Consider the following 20,236-nt stretch of genomic DNA (forward strand, 5'->3'; position numbering starts at 1 on the left):
AGTATTTGGTTTGTTACAGTAAACCGGTTATTTTACGGTACTGAGTAGACTGCTGTTTTGAGATTAAGTCCAAGATTATCTGTGTGGTGCAATACTTGGTTACAGTGAAAACGAGGGTACCGTAACGGAAGCATAAACGGTTTTAGAACCTAAATGACAAATTAGGTTCGCTTTGTACAACCGCCGTATAGCTATACTAAAACCAAATAGGACAACTGACATGGGGAATAAAAGCATTGTGTCATTAAGACGAATTCGACTGCCGGTGGTGGATCTTACACGTGAGAGCTTAACTACTCACGAAGAATTCCTATGACGTGTTCTTTGCTTCGCAAGTACTGCAAAATATTGCGGAATCTTCTTAATGACTATTCACATCCCTTTGTATTTGAGAATAAAGATATTCCTCTTTGTACGAATAATATTTTCCCCTTCGACATCACCTATACGAGAGTTACTCAGTTCCCGGACACACAGTTCAGGCGTTAATAACAACTTTAACACGTGGAAGAATGATCGAAATATTATGACGAAGAACACGGATTTTGTGCGAAAGTCGTTAAGAGGACCAATAAATGGGAAGGATAATACGAAGAAATGTTTTCTGTGGTTGCATTATGTCTTCACATGACTGAAGTCCTTGATAAGTCTTTGTGTTGGTTATTGTTCCTGCTTGTATCGAGAACATCTGAAATGAGTTTGCAGGTAAACGCGTCTACCCAGCGCTGAACAGACCTAGACGTGACAACACTCATCGACTTTTCGAACAGGAACAGGTGTGTTTCAGCAGGTGCTCCAATTCCAGATGACTCGATGTGCAGGAAGAGCAGCTACCCCGAGACCAGACGTCTAGGTCGCCGTTGGGTATAGCTCTCACGAACCGCTTGTCCTATAGCCGTACTCATCCGCGACGTAGGACAAGGTGTGCCGTTCTCCAGTACCGTCCGTGTACGTGTAATAGCCTTGCTTCACAAACACTGGTGCACCTCCACCTGCAGGGACCCTATAAAAGCCCTCCTCGTGATGCCCGGGCATGCTGAAACAAAACAGAAACGTCGATTAGTGTGGCAGGCTAACAGCGCGTAGTTCACAGTTCTATGTTTGACATCTAAAGGCAAGATGTGGAAACACCATGTATCCAGAGAAGCGACGAAAGTCATCGGATAGCCATATGCACACACAGAGATGGCGGTAATATGGCGTACACAAGGTACAAAATGGCAGAGCATTGGCGAAGCTGTCTTTTGTACTCAAGTGATTCACGTGAAAAGGTTTCCGACGTGATTAGGACCGCAAGACGGGAGTTAGTTCACTATGGATTGGTAGCTGGAGCTAGACACTACGGACAGTCCATTTGGGAAGTACCAACTTTCAGGCATCGCAGCCGCCGGTGGGCTTCACATAATGGCCGAAAGCAGCAGCGTTTGTGTGGAGTACTCAGTGCTAACAGACAACGCTGCGTGAAAAGACCGCATAAATCAGTGAGGAACGTGCGACGAACGTATCAGTGTAGCGAAATTTGGCGTTGATGCGCTATGGCAACAGACGACCGACGCATGTGTCTTTGCTTACAGCATATCGCCTGCAGCGCCTCTCCTGGGCTCGTGACCATATCCTTTGCACCTTAGAGGACTGGCAAACCGTAGCGTAGTCAAATTAACAGTTTTTTATGTTGCTGAGCAAAAGCTATACTGTACCTTTTTTTTTAAGGAACACACTTCCATTTGACTGTTTTATTGTTTGTTTGTTTAAACACATTCCATGAGTCGGCTTTTCATGCCATTTTCACGTATTTTATTTTATGCCTCCAATATATGTTAAAGACATAAAACGAAATAGTGGAAAATCGCATAAGAGGCCGAAACCTGGGTTGTACTTAAATAAACAATAAAACAGTCAAATGGCGGTGTGTTCCTTTGACAAATACTAGTCAAATGAGTCCCGGTTTCAGTTGTGAAGAGCTGATGGTAGGGTTCGTGTGTGACGCAGATCCCGCCAAGCCCAAAGGTTCCCAAGTTGTCAACAAGGTACTCTGCATGCTGGTGGTGATACATAATAGTACGGGCTGTGTTTAGATGGAATGAACTGGCTCATCTGGTCCAGCTGAACCGATCGTTGACCGGAAATGGTTATATATATAAATGAAGATAGTAATTGTTCCCGAAGGAAGAGATACCAGTTATGACTGTGTAGCTTCTCTAGAATAAAATATAATTAATTGAAACCCTCATCTGCCCACTGGTGTTGTTGATGTACCTCGATGGGGATAGCTGAAAACGTGTCCCCGACCGGGACTCGAACCTGGGGTCCCCTGCTGACATGGCAGACGCTCTATCCATCTGAGCCACCGAGGACACAGATGAATAGCGCGACCTCAGGGATTTATCCTTTGCACGCCTTCCATGACACCCATATTTCCAACTGCCCACAATCTACATATGTAATGTTCCTAATAGATATTTGCCCATCCACTCATTAGTCGCGCCAACTAAAGTGACGATTCCCGTAAAAGTTCGGCCAACCTGTGCGCATTCGCACAGACGAAGGTCAATGGCCGGGTAGCCTTTAACTATGTTTATATGAAGATAGTAACTGTTCCCGAAAGAACAGACACCAATGATGACCGTGCAGGTTCTCTAGAATAAATTATCATTAATTGAAGCCCTCAGCTGCCGACTGGTGTTGTTGATGTACCTCGATGGTGACAACTGAAAATGTATGGTTATGTTCGATTTCCTGGAGACCATTTGTAGCCATTCATGGACTTCATGTTCCCAAACAACGATGACATTTTTATAGATGGCAATACACCATATCACCGAGCCACAATTGTTCGCGATTGGTTTGAACAACATTCTGGACAATTCAAGCGAATGACGTGGCCACCCAGATAGCTCGACATGAATCCCGTCGAATACTTATGACACATAATCGAGAGGTCAGTACGTGCGCAAAATCCTGCACTGGCAACACTTTCGCAGTTATGGACTGCGATACAGGCAGCATGGCTCAATATTCCTGCAGAGGACTTCAACTGATCAGTTGAGTCCATGCCGCGTCGAGTTGCTGCACTACGCCTGGAGGAAGGTACCTGACGACTTTTGTGCTTCAGTGTATATCTTCTTTGCAGTCTGCAGGACAAATTCAATGGATGTTATTTCCTCATGTGTTGGAAATTTGAAAATTTCGGGTGAGTTCCTATGGGACCACTTATGGGAGAATCCTATGTTCTACTTAATCTAACTTAAACTAACTTACGCTAAGGACAACACACACACCCATGCCCGAGGGAGGACTCGAACCTAGGACGCGGGGAGTCACGCGAATCGTGGCAAGGCCCCCAAGACAGCGCGGCTCCTCATGTCGGCCTGTAACCGTGTCCCTAGTTCTAGTCAGTGCTTTCCGACCTCCTCAGTTTTTGTCTTACGCGTTTATTTAATTTTCAGCACATTTCAAAAGCTTCGACTCTCATCCGGTTTTCTACAGTCCGCAATTAACTTCATACTGAGAAGGTTTGAGGAGCGTAAACATAATTTACAACATACTTGCAAGTTATTAAAATTACGGTGGTAGAAAGAATGTGTGCGGCGTCTGAAGTAGGAAAAAAGTATAGCATAATTCCTTTTCGTAGAGCAGAGGGGTCATTCTGACAGGTTTTTTCGTCAGATGCTTATAGTACACACTGCTGTGGAATCAGGTGACCAACTGTCATCCGTAGAGACACGTCTGTCTCATCGCCGTGTTTGTCCTCCTTGATGCTACGTCACGTAATCAGCAGCTTTGCAGTTAAAGAAATTACAGAAACATGCAAATATTCTGTTTGGGCAACGAGAAGCAGATACGGTCGATCTGTAAAGGAAGCGTTGCAGCGTTGGGCACCTGCCTCGTTACCTTGACCGAAGAAAGCATAAATGGCAGGTTTGTTTCTGTCTATGTTGTGGGAATACTGGTGTGCCTTGGCCAACATAAATTGGTTCCACATGTTTCTGCAGTTAACAACCACTAGTGTCCCAAACTACTGAAACCATTACGTGGTTCAACATCTTCAGTTTTCTGCTGCGTGTGTAGTCTCCACTTTTGGTACTTCCTCCATTAGACTGTTGTATGCATATCCATTAAGCAGATCGTCCAGGATCTGAATCGCATTCCGTCCGTGTCATTTCTTCCACAGAACACGTGCTTCCTAAACGGTTTCTAAGACTCTGTCATCCTTTTCCTCCTCTCCAGTTTGTTTTCCTATGTTCTATGGCATCCACTAACTTAATTTATTCTCTCATAAGCCTCACCACCATTTCGTTTTTCACTCTCTATCAATTTTATTTTCTCCGTTCTCCGCCATATCCAAATCTGAGTTTCTATCCACTGCCTGCCCTCCTTCACTATCGTCCATGCCTAGGAGAAAGTTAGTAGGATATTCCTGACAAACCATATTATTAACCTTTCCTTTAACTCTAGACTCATAGGGTTACAGAAAATCGTCCTCTTAATAGATAAAGGCAGTTTTGCCATAGCTATTTTCGATTTAATGCTTGTTCTGTCTCTTCGTTTACTTTCTGCTGTACTTCCTACATAATTAAAACCTTGTACATATTTCAGTTTGTCCCCTGTCATGTTTATACCCTTTCTTCTCTTCCAGCTGTATTTGCTTTCGTTTCCTTTACATTATTTCCATTCTACGATCTTCTCCGGAAGCATTGATTTCTCCTACCCTTTCTTGGAGCAATTTTCTATCCCTGGCTACAGTAACCGTATTACAGGCAAATTTCAAACTCTAAATTCTTCAGCCGCCGTTTTAGTCCCCTGTTCCTTAATAAACAACGCTCAGTCGTATCTTCTACATACATGTGAATCGAGTAGGCTTTAGAAAATATAGTCATATATTTCCTCTTAATTCTGTCCTACGGATGCTCTTACCCTTCATTTTAACTGTGGGCTATAGGATCAGGTTGAAGGAATGCATAAAACCGTATGAGTTTCGAAACATCTTATTTTTCCTTCAGTACAGTTACAAGCTTTTCCCAGTTCACGTCGTCAAAAACATTATCTAGATCTAGTGTGTAGGCTCTTTCCCTTCACTAAAACATCTCTCCTATAATGATTTCTTATTTCATCCCCTATGCCTGAATCACCACTGAATCCTAATCGACGTTCAGTCAGATATTCCTAAATTTTTCATTCGTCTTCCAGAATACGGAAACTTTGAAACGAGAACAGCTCAGACAACACGTAGCATGACTTCAGACGGATTGACAACGTGTTTCAGCCAACGGTTAAGTGACACAAGGGCATAAAATAAGACGGACAATATTCTGAAAGTGTTGTAACCTTGTAAATGTTCCATGAAACGCAAGAGGTTGAATTAAACAATTAAGTACGCCATTCGACTTCCGCTTCCACACTCCCCTCTTACTATGTGACAAATGGACTGAGAATACTCGTTAATGTTGGATACAATGACGCCATATAATGAAGAGGAAAAGACATTTTATTTGATCTTTATTTCAGTGTTAATTCAGGAGATGCTATGAAGGTGGAGTATATTTCAATTATACGTCATTAACGGCTGTTAACATTTTTGCGCGAATGGTTCTACCGCAGAACCAGCCTCTTTATCCCGCTCTAATGATGGGTGAAGATTAGGTTGGACTGTGGCAGTTGCAGGTCAGAAAATCCGCAGAACGTTGTTCCCCATACGACGCCGCTTGAACACTAGAATATCGTGATTGCGCAGTTATGTTCCGTTCTCTAACTGATGTCACAGTGACGGCAGTATGTTTCCGAGCACAAAGTGCCACTGACAATTTGTTCGCGATTATCTGGGTTCATTATCATCTACAGAAAATTGATTGAGAGCCCCGGCCGCTGTGACCGGGCGGTTCTAGGCGCTTCAGTCCCGAACCCCGCGACTGCTACTGTCGGAGGTTCGAATCCTGCCTCGGGCATGGATGTGTATGATGTCCTTATCTTGGTCAGGTTTAAGTAGTTCTAAGTTCTACGGGACTGATGACCTCAGATGTTAAGTCCCATAGAGCTCAGACCCATTTGAACCATTTTTGATTGAGAGCGAGGAAAAACGAAATTATTTAAGAGCAGCAGAAATGAGAGTAGTGACTTAAGTACTATGTTGGCTGCCTTGGAACAGATGAAGAAACTATGCTATCGAGGAAATAAAATAATGCATGAATTATAAAACAAGGAGGACTGACGAAACAGACTAGAATAAGCTAGGAATAAATTCATTGCGAAGTCATATTTGCTAAGAACGAGATTTTCATTGTGCAGCGTAGTGTGCGCTGATATGAAACTTCCTGGCAAATTAAAACTGTGTGCCGGACAGAGACTCGAACTCAGGACTTCGAGTCTCGGGAGTTCGAGTCTCGGGAGCTCGCGTCTCGGTCCGGCACACAGTTTTAATCTGCCAGGAAGTTTCACATTTGGTAATATCAAATTTGTTGTTGCTGTGGTCTTCAGTCCTGAGACTGGTTTGATGCAGCTCTCCATGCTACTCTATCCTGTGCAAGTTTCTTCATCTCCTAGTACCTACTGCAACCTACATCCTTCTGAATCTGCTTAGTGTATTTATCTCCTGGTCTCCCTCTACGATTTTTACCCTCCACGCTGCCCTCCAATGCTAAATTTGTGATCCCTTGATGCCTCAGAACATGTCCTACCAACCGGTCCCTTCTTCTTGTCAAGTTCTGCCACAAACTCCTCTTCTCCCAATTCTATTCAGTACCACCTCATTAGTTATGTGATCTACCCATCTAATATTTAGCATTCTTCTGTAGCACCACATTTCGAAAGCTTCTATTCTGTTCCTGTCCAAACTATTTATCGTCCATGTTTCACTTCCATACATTGCTACACTCCATACGAATTCTTTCAGAATCGACTTCCTGACACTTAAATCAATACTCGAAGTTAACAAATTTCTCTTATTCAGAAACGCTTTCCTTCCCATTGCCAGTCTGCATTTTATATCTTCTCTACTTCGACCATCATCAGTTATTTTGCTCCCCAAATAGCAAAATTCCTTTACTACTTTAAGGGTACTCATTTCCTAATGTGATTCCCTCAGCATCACCCGACTTAATTCCACTACATTCCATTATCCTTGTTTTGCTTTTCTTGATGTTCATCTTATATCCTCCTTTCAAGACTCTGCCCATTCTTTTCAACTGCTCTTCCAAGTCCTTTGCTGTCTCTGACGGAATTATCGGCGAACCTCAAAGTTTTTATTTCTTCTCCATGGATTTTAATACCTACTCCGAATTTTTCTTTTGTTTCCTTTACTGCTTGCTCAATATACAGATTGAATAACATTGGGGAGAGGCTACAACCCTGTCTCACTCCCTTCCCAACCACTGCTTCCCTTTCATGTCACTCGACTCTTATAACTGCCATCTGGTTTCTGTACAAATTGTAAATAGCCTTTCGCTCCCTGTATTTTACACCTGCCACCTTTAGAATTTGAAAGCGAGTATTCCAGTCAACATTGTCAAAAGCTTTCTCTAAGTCTACAAATGCTAGAAACGTAGGTTTGCCTTTAATTAATCTTTCTTCTAAGATAAGTCGTAAGGTCAGTATTTCCTCACGTGTTCCAATATTTCTACGGAAACCAAACTTAGACCCTAGTTTCAGGCGGAATTTTCTGAGAACTTGCCCTAGGAGCACGGTAATGCACGTGAGATTCATGGATTGTGGAAAATGCGAAAAATGGAGAACGGAAGAGTCTCAAATGTGATTTTAGAATGTAGAACCATAACAAAGCGGAAAAGATAAATGTGTCAAGAGGTTCTGCTCAGAAATGTGAATGAAGATTTGGAGACCAATCACTAGAAATAGGCTGACGGCCCGGCGTTAAGACACTAGGATATTGCCTACACAGTACTAAATAATTGTAGGGGATGACGGGGCTTGGTGCACATAAAATAAAGATCTGTGGACGTTGGGAGTAACTGCTATTCTGAGATGAAGAAATTGCCACAGAATAGGAAATAGTGGACGCATAATACCAGTCGGAAGACCGATGACAAAGAAAAGGAATTTTTATCTTTCGGCCGTATGATATCGTTTAAAACTACATGGAGTATGTTCTTATCAATGCCTTAGTTTCTACGTGAAACATGCAGGGCCCTCAACAGCTGGCGAAATTTCGTTTATTTGAACATCGTTAATTAGAAACGTTCAAGTGCAATGCACACGAGTGCATCCATAGACATTCGAGTCCCTTGAAACATATTTCACAACCGTACACTAAGTTTCAGAATTGGTACTGAGCGCCAGGTGCACCGAGTGACGTAAAGTATAGTGAAACAGGCGTTACTTAATTTTAACTGTCCTTCACTAACCTTTAAACCTCGCGGGTGAAAGGATGCCGTTCACGCCCTTAACTTGTCCCTCTGTACCTGCAGTTAATTTTCTTTTATTGTCTGTTGGTTCAAAGCTTTCTTTTACCAGAAATTTAATTAGTTACGCCGTTCACAGTTTCCAACAGGCATATCTCAGCAGCTGCACGCGTAGAAAACTAATCATGCCAAGTGCAGGACGTTATACGTCTTTCCCAAGTTATACTGCTATTCAAGTATTAACGATTTTTACGCAAAAGTGTCGCAGCTGACCTGGAACGACCTAGAATATTACTTCGCACCAGCCTTACGTTTCTCAATTACCTAAGCTTAGCTACAACGAAATGGTCGTTTGTCGTCCTGGCTATATCCATAACTGACTGCGGTCTGTGATACTGTGCCGAGCGTTGAGAACCAGAAATAATTTTCCAGCTCCCGATTTGCAGGGACATGATCAGCGAAGCAACTTAATAATCTCGATTTCACCCTCTGCTTTCAGTTTGTGTTCTGTGCCTTCTGGGTATTTAAAAAAAACACTGAATATCTTGCACGTTGTGGACAGTTGTTGCCAATATCGTTGCTAAATTTTCTTTCACTCATCTACAGCGAAATGCTAACACATCCGTGACGCAGGATCCCCTTCTGGAGCCTAATTAAATTGAAAGTAATTCCATTACTTACGTTTCTTCTAGCGCCCCTACAACGAAATCTTCGACCATTCGCAATTTGGCTTAGAAAATTATTTCCGCGTCTTACATTTATTGATCCGTTACAGAAATTGAGATAAAGAATGATCAACAGAATCTTTCTTCATGCAAGCTCATAGTCTTTGCTTGTTTTGACGGAAATATGTTTAATAACAGTTGTAATAGTTGTGGTAATGGTCAGTGGAGATTTATTTATCTCTTCTCTAGATAGAGTTAGAGAAAATAAACTGACGGGAAGTGTTTCAGCATAAACGCCTTGACAGAAAGCTAGGGAAATCATATTCCATATTGATAATCCACAGAAGTGCTAGAAATTCCCATGTGCAGCAACAATTATAACGCTGACGGAGGTAATAATCTGAATGATGTCTAGACACCAGCATTTTAGACGTAGCGCTTTCAAAGAAGTAAGAAATACTACCAAAATTTGTAACTCATGGAGTGAACTGATGGTGGGGGTGGGGGATCTGTCTAAGTTCTCCTTCCGGCACTCATTCGCAGCCTGTTGGAGGAGAGGGGGAGGGACATAATACAGTGATACCGATTTCCTGCATTTGTCCATGTGGATCCTATCCTCCCACTGACGTCACTACCAACAGATGTTAGAATTCCAAGCAATGTCACCCAATCAACCTCAAACTTGAACGCCACTACAAAGGAAGCAGACTTCGCTCCCAGTCAACTGACATCTCCTGAGGAAGTGTATGGTGTTAATCTTCGAAAGCTTGAGTTTTAAGCTCGATCTGGCGCTATCTGAATACAGAGAAAATCTTATACACATCATGTATATAACTCTAGCCAAAGCAGTTATGGAAGAATGGAAATCACAAGTATTGAACAGTCACAATTGGTCTGAACCATATGAAACTCTTCCTTCTGGAAACCCAAGAGGAGTGAATTATATAATGAACCCACAAACTGCGTTCTAGTTCCGCATCTGCTGTAAAATATTGCAGAAGAAATGAAATTTTGTGCTCTAGCGGGACTCAAACCAAAATTTACTACTTTCCCTATCCGAGCACTTTTCCAGAAGCGGGTCAGATCTGCATTTGTCCTGGTGTCTACTCTCCCTTTTTCTCCTACTTTTTTGCTGTGATTCCCACACAAAGTGAGACACTCTTTGCTCTGGTCATTGCCTTGAAGTTGCATGAAATACTGTCATGCAGTGTCTGAGACAACTGCGACATTCAATTTAGAAAGAACTCGCAAATTGCGATTATGGTTCCACATCGCCGCGCGGCATTAGCCGAGCCGTCTGGGGCGCTGCAGTCATGGACTGCGCGGCTGGTCCCGGCGGAGGTTCGAGTCCTCCCTCGGGCATGGGTGTGTGTGTTTATCCTTAGGATAATTTAGATTAAGTAGTGTGTAAGCTTAGGGACTGATGCCCTTAGCAGTTAAGTCCCATAAGATTTCACACACATTTGAACATTTTTGGTTCCACATCAGTTGTTGAATATTTCAGAACAAATGAAATGTTATAATGGATCTAGAGCCGAACCGAGATTTCTCACCTGTTTTAAGCAGTCATCTCATCCACTTTGGTTCTCCGAGTACGCTTCCAGGAGCGGCCCAGATGTCCATTTGTGCTGTTGTCTACTCTCACTTGTGCTCGTACTGTATTACCGTGACTCCTGCACAGAGTGGGTCAGCGGCAAGCGGAAAATCAGTTATCGAGTCCCGATCCAGCACGAACTTTAATTTGTTCTGAAATATTCTGCAGCTGATGCACAGCCGTAATCGCGATTCAGTCTAAACTCAATGCGGCTGTTGGTCGTCAACGCACTGTCTTAGACACTGCACTGTAGAAATGAAGTACATATCGTTCTCTCAGTCACTTCTCTCTGGAACTGAAACACTCAGATTTAACCTCCAAATATGGGGATTCATAGTCGTGATTACCAACTACGATCAGCGAAGAAGTCCAAACAGTAGACCTATTTGTCCTTCAGCCGGCTATGTTTAGCATTCTGCACCTAGGAAGATCTAAGCATTTCCAAATGCTTTTAAAGTTGTTTGATTTTGCTCATCCATGACATTATCTTCCATACACTTATATCCAGACATGTGTGGTTGAAGATACTGGTTTTATATATTGTGTATTTGGTTTCTTGTTTCTTTATATTGTGATTCTGCCACCAACATACAATCACAGGAACCGACAGTTCTCGACATACAAACCTATCTAAGCCGTGTAATGATGGTGTGTGGAGAAACTAGATATGGCAGCTGCACTGACTTGATAACTGTTGACAGTACGTTTCAAGAATGGTAAATTCTGTTCAAAGCTGCGCGGGGTAGCCGCGCGGTCTCAGGCGCCTTGCCAAGATTCGCGCGGTCCCCCGTCAGGGACTCGAGTCCTCCCTCAGGCATGTGTGTGTGTGTGTGTGTGTGTGTGTGTGTGTGTGTTGTCTTCAGCGTGAGTTAGTTTAAGTTAGATTAAGTAGTGTGTAAGGCCAGGGAGGATGACCTCAGCAGTTTGGACCCATAGGAACTCACCCCCCACAGAGAATGTCTGGGATACGATGAGAAGATGAATACTTTCACACCTGTCTTCAGGCAGCAATCTTCGTGGACTAAGTATGTGTTTAAGGCATGGATAGAACTTTCTCAAGATGTCATTAGGAGGGTCACCCTCATATTGAAGATGATGATGAACATCAGTACAAATGGAATGGAAGTTTAATCATTTAATACCCGTTGTGTGATAAATATCTCTACAAAATGTGATAAATGTCGCACTAGGGTTTTTTGATGTAGCCTTGTCTGTAGCTGAACGCGATGAGTTATCTGTTCTCAGTCATGGGTTGTTAGAATCTGACGAAATTTTCAAAAACAAACGACACGATAAGCTCCAACATTATTTATTATTTTACTGATACGCTTACACCAACACTTTTTTTTATCCCCAAGAAATACAGTTAATCTGACGACGTAATATCTTTGTGTAAACAGCTAGCTTGGAATACTACAACAGTCTTTTACTGCAGAGTGACACGTCTCCTACCTGCATAACGTTTTTCACTAAAATGTTGCGTGTAAGTGAATTTGTTAAGTCCTTTTAGAATCACCGTGTATTAGCGTAATCAATAATATATGGAGTAATCAATAATACAATACAAGAATAAGCTTAACTTTTTCCCAGAAACTCCTCGACAAAATGGAAGGGGTGAGCCATGCGGAAAACCTTCAGTTTGGACTTGAAGGTTATTACTAAGATTTCTTTTTAATTATTGTAGTAGCTTAGTGAAAATTGATGCAGCAAAATACTGCATACCTTTCTGCACAACAGTCTAGGAGGCGAGACCCAAACACAGGTTCGATTTCTGCCTAGTATTATAAATGACTGAAGCTGATAATTCGTGGGAATAAGCTCATATTGGAATAAGCTCATACTGTTAACAACAAACAACATCAAAGGAAATAAGGATTAAGATAACAAAGTTAGAATTTCCAGACTCCTGAGCAGGGGTAGAGGAGATCTTCGCTTACACTACATATTGTTCGAAATACCCATTTCTGAGCCAAAATCTACCTTCGTGAAAGGGAAGAACTACCCCAGGACACAGTGCCGTATGACACAAACGAATAGAAACAAGAAAGTTAGACCAACTGTTGTGTTGAGCTTTCATTTATTGCTGGTCCTCTTTAATGGTGAATATAGTAGCATTCAGTTTTTGAACAATATCCTGAACATGGGCTTCCATGACGGCCTATTGTTTAATCGAACACCTAGTAATATTAACTGTTTAGCTTCACTAAACAAATGCCCATTGTGTGTAATCGCAACGTCAGTTTCAGTTGACTGTATGTTAGCAACTGGAAAAACTCGGTCCTGCTGTGATTTAGCACAAATTTATTTCTTACGAGCTATACACTTATACCTCGATCTGCACTATTTGCTACATTCCTTATTTTGGCACTCGGCACCCTTCTCTATCAAGCTAGTGCCATCACCTAACAGAAATGTTTTACAATCATCCGTCGTGGTAAAATACAATTTAGTACCTTCTGTAGCTTCTGTTTAAAGATTATATCAGCACGGTGATTAAAAATTTGTTTTCCCAGTTGATGTAGGAATTAAAAAAATTTAATTACAGTGCAGTTGTCTGACTACCGGTACACTTTCAGCGGTTGGTTCAGTGTCTGCCGAAAGCGTTAAAAATATAAATTACTTTCTCCCGCAATAATAAACAACTTCTGTTTCTAAAAGTTGCCTTCGACACTTTCTTTTAAAATATAGTTCTGATATTCATGCACTTCGTCTGTGTATATGACCTTCGAATTACTTAGAGTGTTCTGATACCTGCACAGATTTTCTGTATCCATGAAACGACGGCAGCTTCTCCAATCGTTAGACTACGTATTGAGTTCAAGGATTACACGCTACGTAAAGAAAGGTTACAGTACGTTGCCAAGAAAGAAATGGATTGAATACCGCTAACTACTTAAACGCATCTCGCACCTGCTCCATTACAGCACTGACGCAAAGCTATGTTTCACTTGCATCTACTAGCCACATAAGGGCTGGAGGATAGCCTAGGAATAAAAGCGAGTTTGATCAGAAGGCAGCAGAGGTCTGTATGCCAAGGTCATTTTAAGAGTTGAGTATCAGCACAAACGGACTACGAAAGAACAAGACCCCTCTGTCGTTTCGGCATGTTCGCTTTCTTCTTTCTTCTTTGCCCCCTTCTTGATTATTATTTTCCTTTTGTGTGGCGTTTGCGCCATTTTATTCCATGGCTCACTAAGTGAACCTCCATTTCTCAGGTTCTTGTGATATTTTGGCCAGAATGTACAATGCCTGACAACGTAAGGAACAGAGACTTTTCTGGACGGTAATAATCACAGGAAATGATGGACGACGCGAAACACAGCATATAAGCCATAAAGGTGGAGTGGTACATTTACAATGAAAAATGGTACAGACTTCACCACAGGAGGAAGCAGGATAACAGACATAAATAACGTTCCTGTATGACAAGGTCAGACTCCCAACATGAAAGTCGACACCAGTGAGGAAGAGGCACTCCAAAGTCTCTAATGCACATTTTGCACGTGATATTCATGTTAACGACCAAACTGATGAGCACTGCTTGTCAGACATTGTCCCACTTCACTCTCAAAGTGGTTCTCATTTCTTGCACGGTTTAGGCAGAGGGTGTTCGCTGAGAAACATGTCTGCCAACAGCACCTCAGGGATGCTCTATAGCTATTCCAAAAGATCAGTATCTTCACTTTCCAGTGTGTCCGATACCTCAACGATCATGTCCATAAACAGAAATTCGGGACCTATCGCACCATTAACAGACGAGCGAGATCCAGAATAATCTGCAGTACCTAGTGGTATTCGGTCATTGTGCATAAGGCCTGCCCACACCATAACATCTAGACCACGCGATTATGTTCATGAACGTTCTGTGGTGCGTAACATGTTCCCCTCTTTCTCCACAGTAACTGGTGGTCAAAATCACTTGCCACAGTGAAGCGGAATTCGTCGGAGAACATCACTCTGGACCACTGCTGCTGACCAATTAGTATGGTCTCTAGACCAACGAACTGTTTCTCGACGATGGCATGGTTAAAGTTGGATGTGTTAAATAGGCTTCCGCCGGCCGGGGTGGCCGAGCGGTTCTAGGTGCTACCGTGTGGAACCGCATGACCGCGACGGTCGCAGGTTCGAATCCTGCCTCGGGCATGGATGTGTGTGATGTCCTTATGTTAGTTAGGTTTAAGAAGTTCTAAGTTCTAGGGACTGATGACCTCAGTAGTTAAGTCCCATAGTGCTCAGAGCCATTTGAACCATTTTTTAAATAGGCTTCCGGTAATTTCGAAGAATGATTACCTATCGAAGTCGCTGGGTCCAAACGATACATATTGAACATGCGATCGGAAATCGATCATGCGACCCCGGTGGCGGGCATTGTAATCAATTATTTGTGATCGCCATTTTTATCTGTTTTCCGTCGTTCCCTTACTTGCTCTAAATTACATACCTCCGTGAATTATTTGTGAGTTGCTAGGGGAAACCGAGACGATTTATGTCGTTAGTGAATTGGATGTCTGGTGTTCTTGACGTTTCTTCTGCGAATTCTCTGACGTGGAAGAATCTAATTCCATGTTTATGCAGCGTAGAAAATTGTTCACCTTTTTGTATCAAATATGGAGTACTACCGGACGAGGAAAGAAGGTACTGTGTAGACTGTGGTGGTGCGAAGTGTGTAAAACTTCGTAAGAACAGTGTCGATGCTGAATACCGTTACAATTTCATTGCGGACAGTGCGGAAAACGAACGAGTATCAGGAACAATACATGGTTCGACTCTTCCAAATGATCCATCCGGACCACCGTAATGGAGTTTCACATGACGACAACACCAACGACGAGTAAGGTAAGTCGTCTCCTTTGCAATTACAAATATTTCTGTAACGCTCTTCTTTTGTCGTTGCTGTAGTGACCAACGTAAACATACTCATAACGCCCGCCAGAATCACATTTTCGATTTACGATCGCACGTTCGATATGTACCGTTTGGGCCCAGCGACTTCGATAGGCAATCATTCTTAGAAATTACCAGGCTTCCGACCATACAAACCAGCCGATTTCATCGCAGCAAAGTGGTTCTCATACATAGCAGCTGCGAAGTGTGCAGTGATCTGCCTAGGAGTGAGAAGCCAGCTCCTTTCCGCCACTATGGCTACGTATCGATCCTCTTGCGCTGTGGTGGGCCGTCTATGACCACCGGCATGCTTTCGATAGCATTTCCACCTTGAGCGACTTTTTTGAATCACGAGATTCTCCTTTTGCACGCACCCATTGCTGTGGGCACAGTGGTGGCACTTGACCGCCTTTGAGCCGTCCAACTGCTTGTCCGTGATAGTAAACATTCAAATGATTTCTTGAAAACCTATTGCCGTACCACACGGAAGGTCGAACTAATCGGTTCCATATCCACTTTCGTTAAACCCCGTACTGCATGAACTGTCGAATGCATACAGAGCGATTGAGCACAGGCACCGCTGCAGTTAACGTGCCCTGCCCTCTATATTCCCTGTTACTATCATTGTTCGGGTGTTACGTAGCAACTGTTGGCTGTCCGGGTTTAGTGAAGCAGGGGATACAACCCGTCGACTTTGACCAATGACGTCATACATTATTCATAGATAACAATTTCTTCACTTTCGGCCATAGATGATAAAAAAGTTCTGTGTTCCGGATAAGCGCTATCATTGTACATTAGAATAATTGAATGTGATTATAAAAGAGATCGCTACGTATTACTCGAAATATTCTTCGTGTGCATTTATTTAAATAATTGGTTGTTTGCAATTCATTCCGTAATTAATTTCATTCTTACTGATGTTGAGCTAATTTGGAATATTAGTTTTTTTTATTTTGGGACAATTTTTAGTATCTCATTTTCGTTTGTAGGTATTGATTTATCTGTTCCAATGAACATAGATGATATGAGAGAGGCTACGGGCGTAGACATGTTGGCCACGATTTGTTTTTTACAAATGTGTAATCTCGTTGCCGAGTATGTTCGATGTCGTGAGTGCGGCGAACATATGCGCCTCACAAGTGTATCTCGTCGCCGTACTCATGACTTATTCGTATGGCACTACAGGAAAGACCGGTTGTGGCGGTCCATTAGACGAGGGACGTGGTTAGAAAAATCTAAGCTCGCCTTGAGAGACATTATGAAAATCACGTACTGATGGTGTTTGAGATATCCTGTGTGGCTGTGTGTCCATGAATGTCGTATGAGTAAGCGTACAGTTGTGGATTGGTACTCTTTTTGCAGGGAATACGCGAGATGTAGGGGACCCTTGGGGGGGGGGGGGGGGGGGTCGTGTGTTATGGTCCGAAATGACGAGTCGCATTTTTGCAAAAGGAAGTACAACAGGGGGGGGGGGGGGGAAACCTCTGGTGGGATTATGGGTTTGGGGGCCTGTAGTTTCAGGTCAAGAATGTGACGATGTTGTGTTGAAAGTAGTAGCCAATCGAAGGAAGGAAGTTTTGGTCAGCTTAATTTAAGATCATTTTGCAGAGGGTTCCACTGTGATTACAGTTGGTTTTTGTTCGAAAAGCGATATAGGGGAAAGGGGTTATCAGAATCTCGTAGTCAATCACAGTATCGAGTTCAGATCATTATCCACAGGGGCTTTCACAAATAGCATAGAGGGTTTTTAGTCAGCGTCAGATCACTTGTAGGGAAGGGAAACGCCGGATTTCCACACTTAAGAGTCGCTTAGACGAATATTCACGGAGGTGCAGTATTCGCCAAACATATTACCCGTTTAAATGTTTCATTAAATGTGATGGACAAATGTACGGTCCGAAATATGTTAGCTAATTTCACAAAAAGGTGGGAATTTAAGGAGATGGGACCTGGATAAACTGAAAGAACCAGAGGTCGTACAGATTTTCAGAGAAAGCATAAGGGAACAACTGACAAGAATGGGGGAAAGAAACACAGTAGAAGAAAAATGGGTAGCTTTGAGGGATGAAGTAGTGAAGGCAGCAGAGGATCAAGTAGGTTAAATGACGAGGGCTAGTAGAAATCCATGGGTAACAGAAGAAATATTGAATTTAATTGATAAAAGGAGAAAATATAAAATTGCAGTAAATGAAGCAGGCAAAAAGGAATACAAACGTCTCAAGAATGAGATCGACAGGAAGTGCAAAATGGCTAAGCAGGCATGGCTAGAGGACAAATGTAAGGATGTAGAGGATTATCTCACTAGGGGTAAGATAGATACAGCCTACAGGAAAATTAAAGAGACCTTTGGAGAAAAGAGAAACACTTGTATGAATATCAAGAGCTCCGATGGAAACCCAGTTCTAAGCAAAGAAGGGAAAGCAGGAATGTGGAAGGAGTATATAGAGAGTCTATACAAGGGCGATGTACTTGAGGGAAATATTATAGAAATGGAAGAGGATGTATATGAAGATGAAATGGGAGATATGATACTGCGTGAAGAGTTTGATAGAGCACTGAAAGACCTAAGTCGAAACAAGCCCCCGGGAGCAGACAACATTCCATTAGAACTACTGACAGCCTTGGGAGAGCCAATCCTGACAAACTCTACCATCTGGTGAGCAAGATGTATGAGACAGGCGAAATACCCTCAGACTTCAAGAAGAATATAATAATTCCAATCCCAAAGAAAGCAGGCGTTGTCATATGTGAAAATTACCGAACTCTCATTTTAATAAGTCACGGCTGCAAAATACTAACCCGAATTCTTTACAGACAAATGGAAAATCTGGTAGAAGCCGACCTCGGGGAAGATCAGTTTGGATTCCGTAGAAATATGGTAACGCGTGAGGCAATACTGACTCTACGACTTATTTTAGAAGCTAGATTAAGAAAAGGCAAACCTACGTTTCTAGCATTTGTAGACTTAGAGAAAGCTTTTGATAATGTTGACTGGAATACTCTCTTTCAAATTCTGAATGTGGCAGGGGTAAAATACAGGGAACGAAAGGCTACTTACAATTTGTACAGAAACCAGATGGCAGTTATAGGGGTCGAGGGACATGAAAGGGAAGCAGTGGTTGGGAAGGGAGTGAGACAGGGTTGTAGCCACTCCCCGTTGTTGTTCAATCTGTATATTGAGCAAGCAGTAAAGGAAACAAAAGAAAAATTCGGAGTAGATATTAAAATCCATGGAGAAGAAATAAAAACTTTAAGGTTCGCCGATGACATTGTAATTCTGTCAGAGACAGCAAAGGACTTGGTAGAGCAGTTGAAAGGAATGGACAGTGTCTTGAAAGGAGGATATAAGATGGCCATCAACAAAAGCAAAACGAGGATAATGGAATGTAGTCGAATTAATTCAGGTGATACTGAGGGAATTAGATTAGGAAATGAGACACATAAAGTAGTAGAGGAGTTTTGCTATTTGAGGAGCATAATAACATAATAACTGATGATGGTCGAAGTAGAGAAGATATAAAATCTAGACTGGCAATGGAAAGGAAAGCGTTTCTGAGAAAGAGAGATTTGTTAACATCAAGTATAGATTTAAGTGTCAGGAAATCGTTTCTGAAAGTATTTGTACGGAGTGTGGCCATGTATGGAAGTGAAACATGGACGATAATTAGTTTGGACAAGAAGAGAATAGAAGCTTTCGAAATGTGGTGCTACAGAAGAACGCTGAAGATTAGATGGGTAGTTCACATAACTAATCAAGTGGTACTGAATATAATTGGGGAGAAGAGGAGTTTGTGGCACAACTTGACTAGGAGAAGGGTTCGGTTTATTAGGACATGTTCTGAGGCATCAAGGGATCAGCAATTTAGTATTGGAGGGCAGCGTGGAGTGTAAAAATCGTAGAGGGAGACCAAGAGATGAATACACTAAGCAGATTCAGAAGGATGTAGGTTGCAGTACGTACTGGGAGATGAAGAAGCTTGCTAAGGACAGAGTGGCATGGAGAGCTGCATCAAACCAGTCTCAGGACTGAAGACCACAACAACAACAATTTCACATTAGGATGGGAAGGGGGGGGGGGTGAATGTGTGTGTATGCGTGCGTGTGCGTGCGTGTGTGTGTGTGTGTGTGTGTGTGTGTGTGTGTGTGTGTGTGTGTGAGTTTTTTCGTAATTTTTTGCTTGTTGTGTATGTGGATATGTGATTTTTGTTGACGTCTTTCTAGGCGAGCCGAGCTTCGGTTCTTTTAAGTTGTTCCCGCGAGGTAAGTTTAGTGTTCCATTTTGATTTTCTTTTATTGCATTTGACTATTTTGACGTATTTCATTTTTGTACTACGTCATTACGTATGTTTTCGTGTACTTCAGTACGTAATAGAAATTTCGCAGCTGTCGTTATTCTTTCGTTTCCGGATCTGTACTAACAATATTAAAGGCGAAACGCCCGACACAACTAAAATTTGTATACCGTCCTTCAGTTGATCTTTACACTGACACTACCTATTCGAAAAGAACGACATATGTAACATTGATGAGGTTTACCTATATATGTCAACTGGAAGAGCAGCATACAAATGTTGTGTATAGCCATACAGCTCCACTAAAGAATGGGATACTATTGTCACTGCTGTGATCAAAACTATAACTTTCAGTCGGTACTACTAGCATCAAAGGCGAACAAATACTGTACCCCATAGCGAATTACGGGCTACAGATTGTGCATGTGTCGTCTTATTGCCTCTTCGTGT

At 42.3% G+C, this 20,236-nt stretch overlaps 1 protein-coding gene across 1 annotated transcript in view; it reads right to left on the reverse strand.

Moving 5' to 3' along the window:
• Nucleotides 1-873: 873 nt before the first annotated feature.
• LOC126419524 (mucin-5AC-like) overlaps nt 874-20,236 on the reverse strand; it is an 82,532-nt gene continuing 63,169 nt past the window's right edge. The window contains exon 4 of the mRNA XM_050086714.1: nt 874-1,036. Coding sequence (XP_049942671.1) covers nt 874-1,036 — 163 coding nt within the window. The remainder of the gene's footprint in view (nt 1,037-20,236) is intronic.

This window comes from Schistocerca serialis, chromosome 9, assembly GCF_023864345.2.
Source record: "Schistocerca serialis cubense isolate TAMUIC-IGC-003099 chromosome 9, iqSchSeri2.2, whole genome shotgun sequence".
Lineage (NCBI taxonomy): Eukaryota > Metazoa > Arthropoda > Insecta > Orthoptera > Acrididae > Schistocerca > Schistocerca serialis.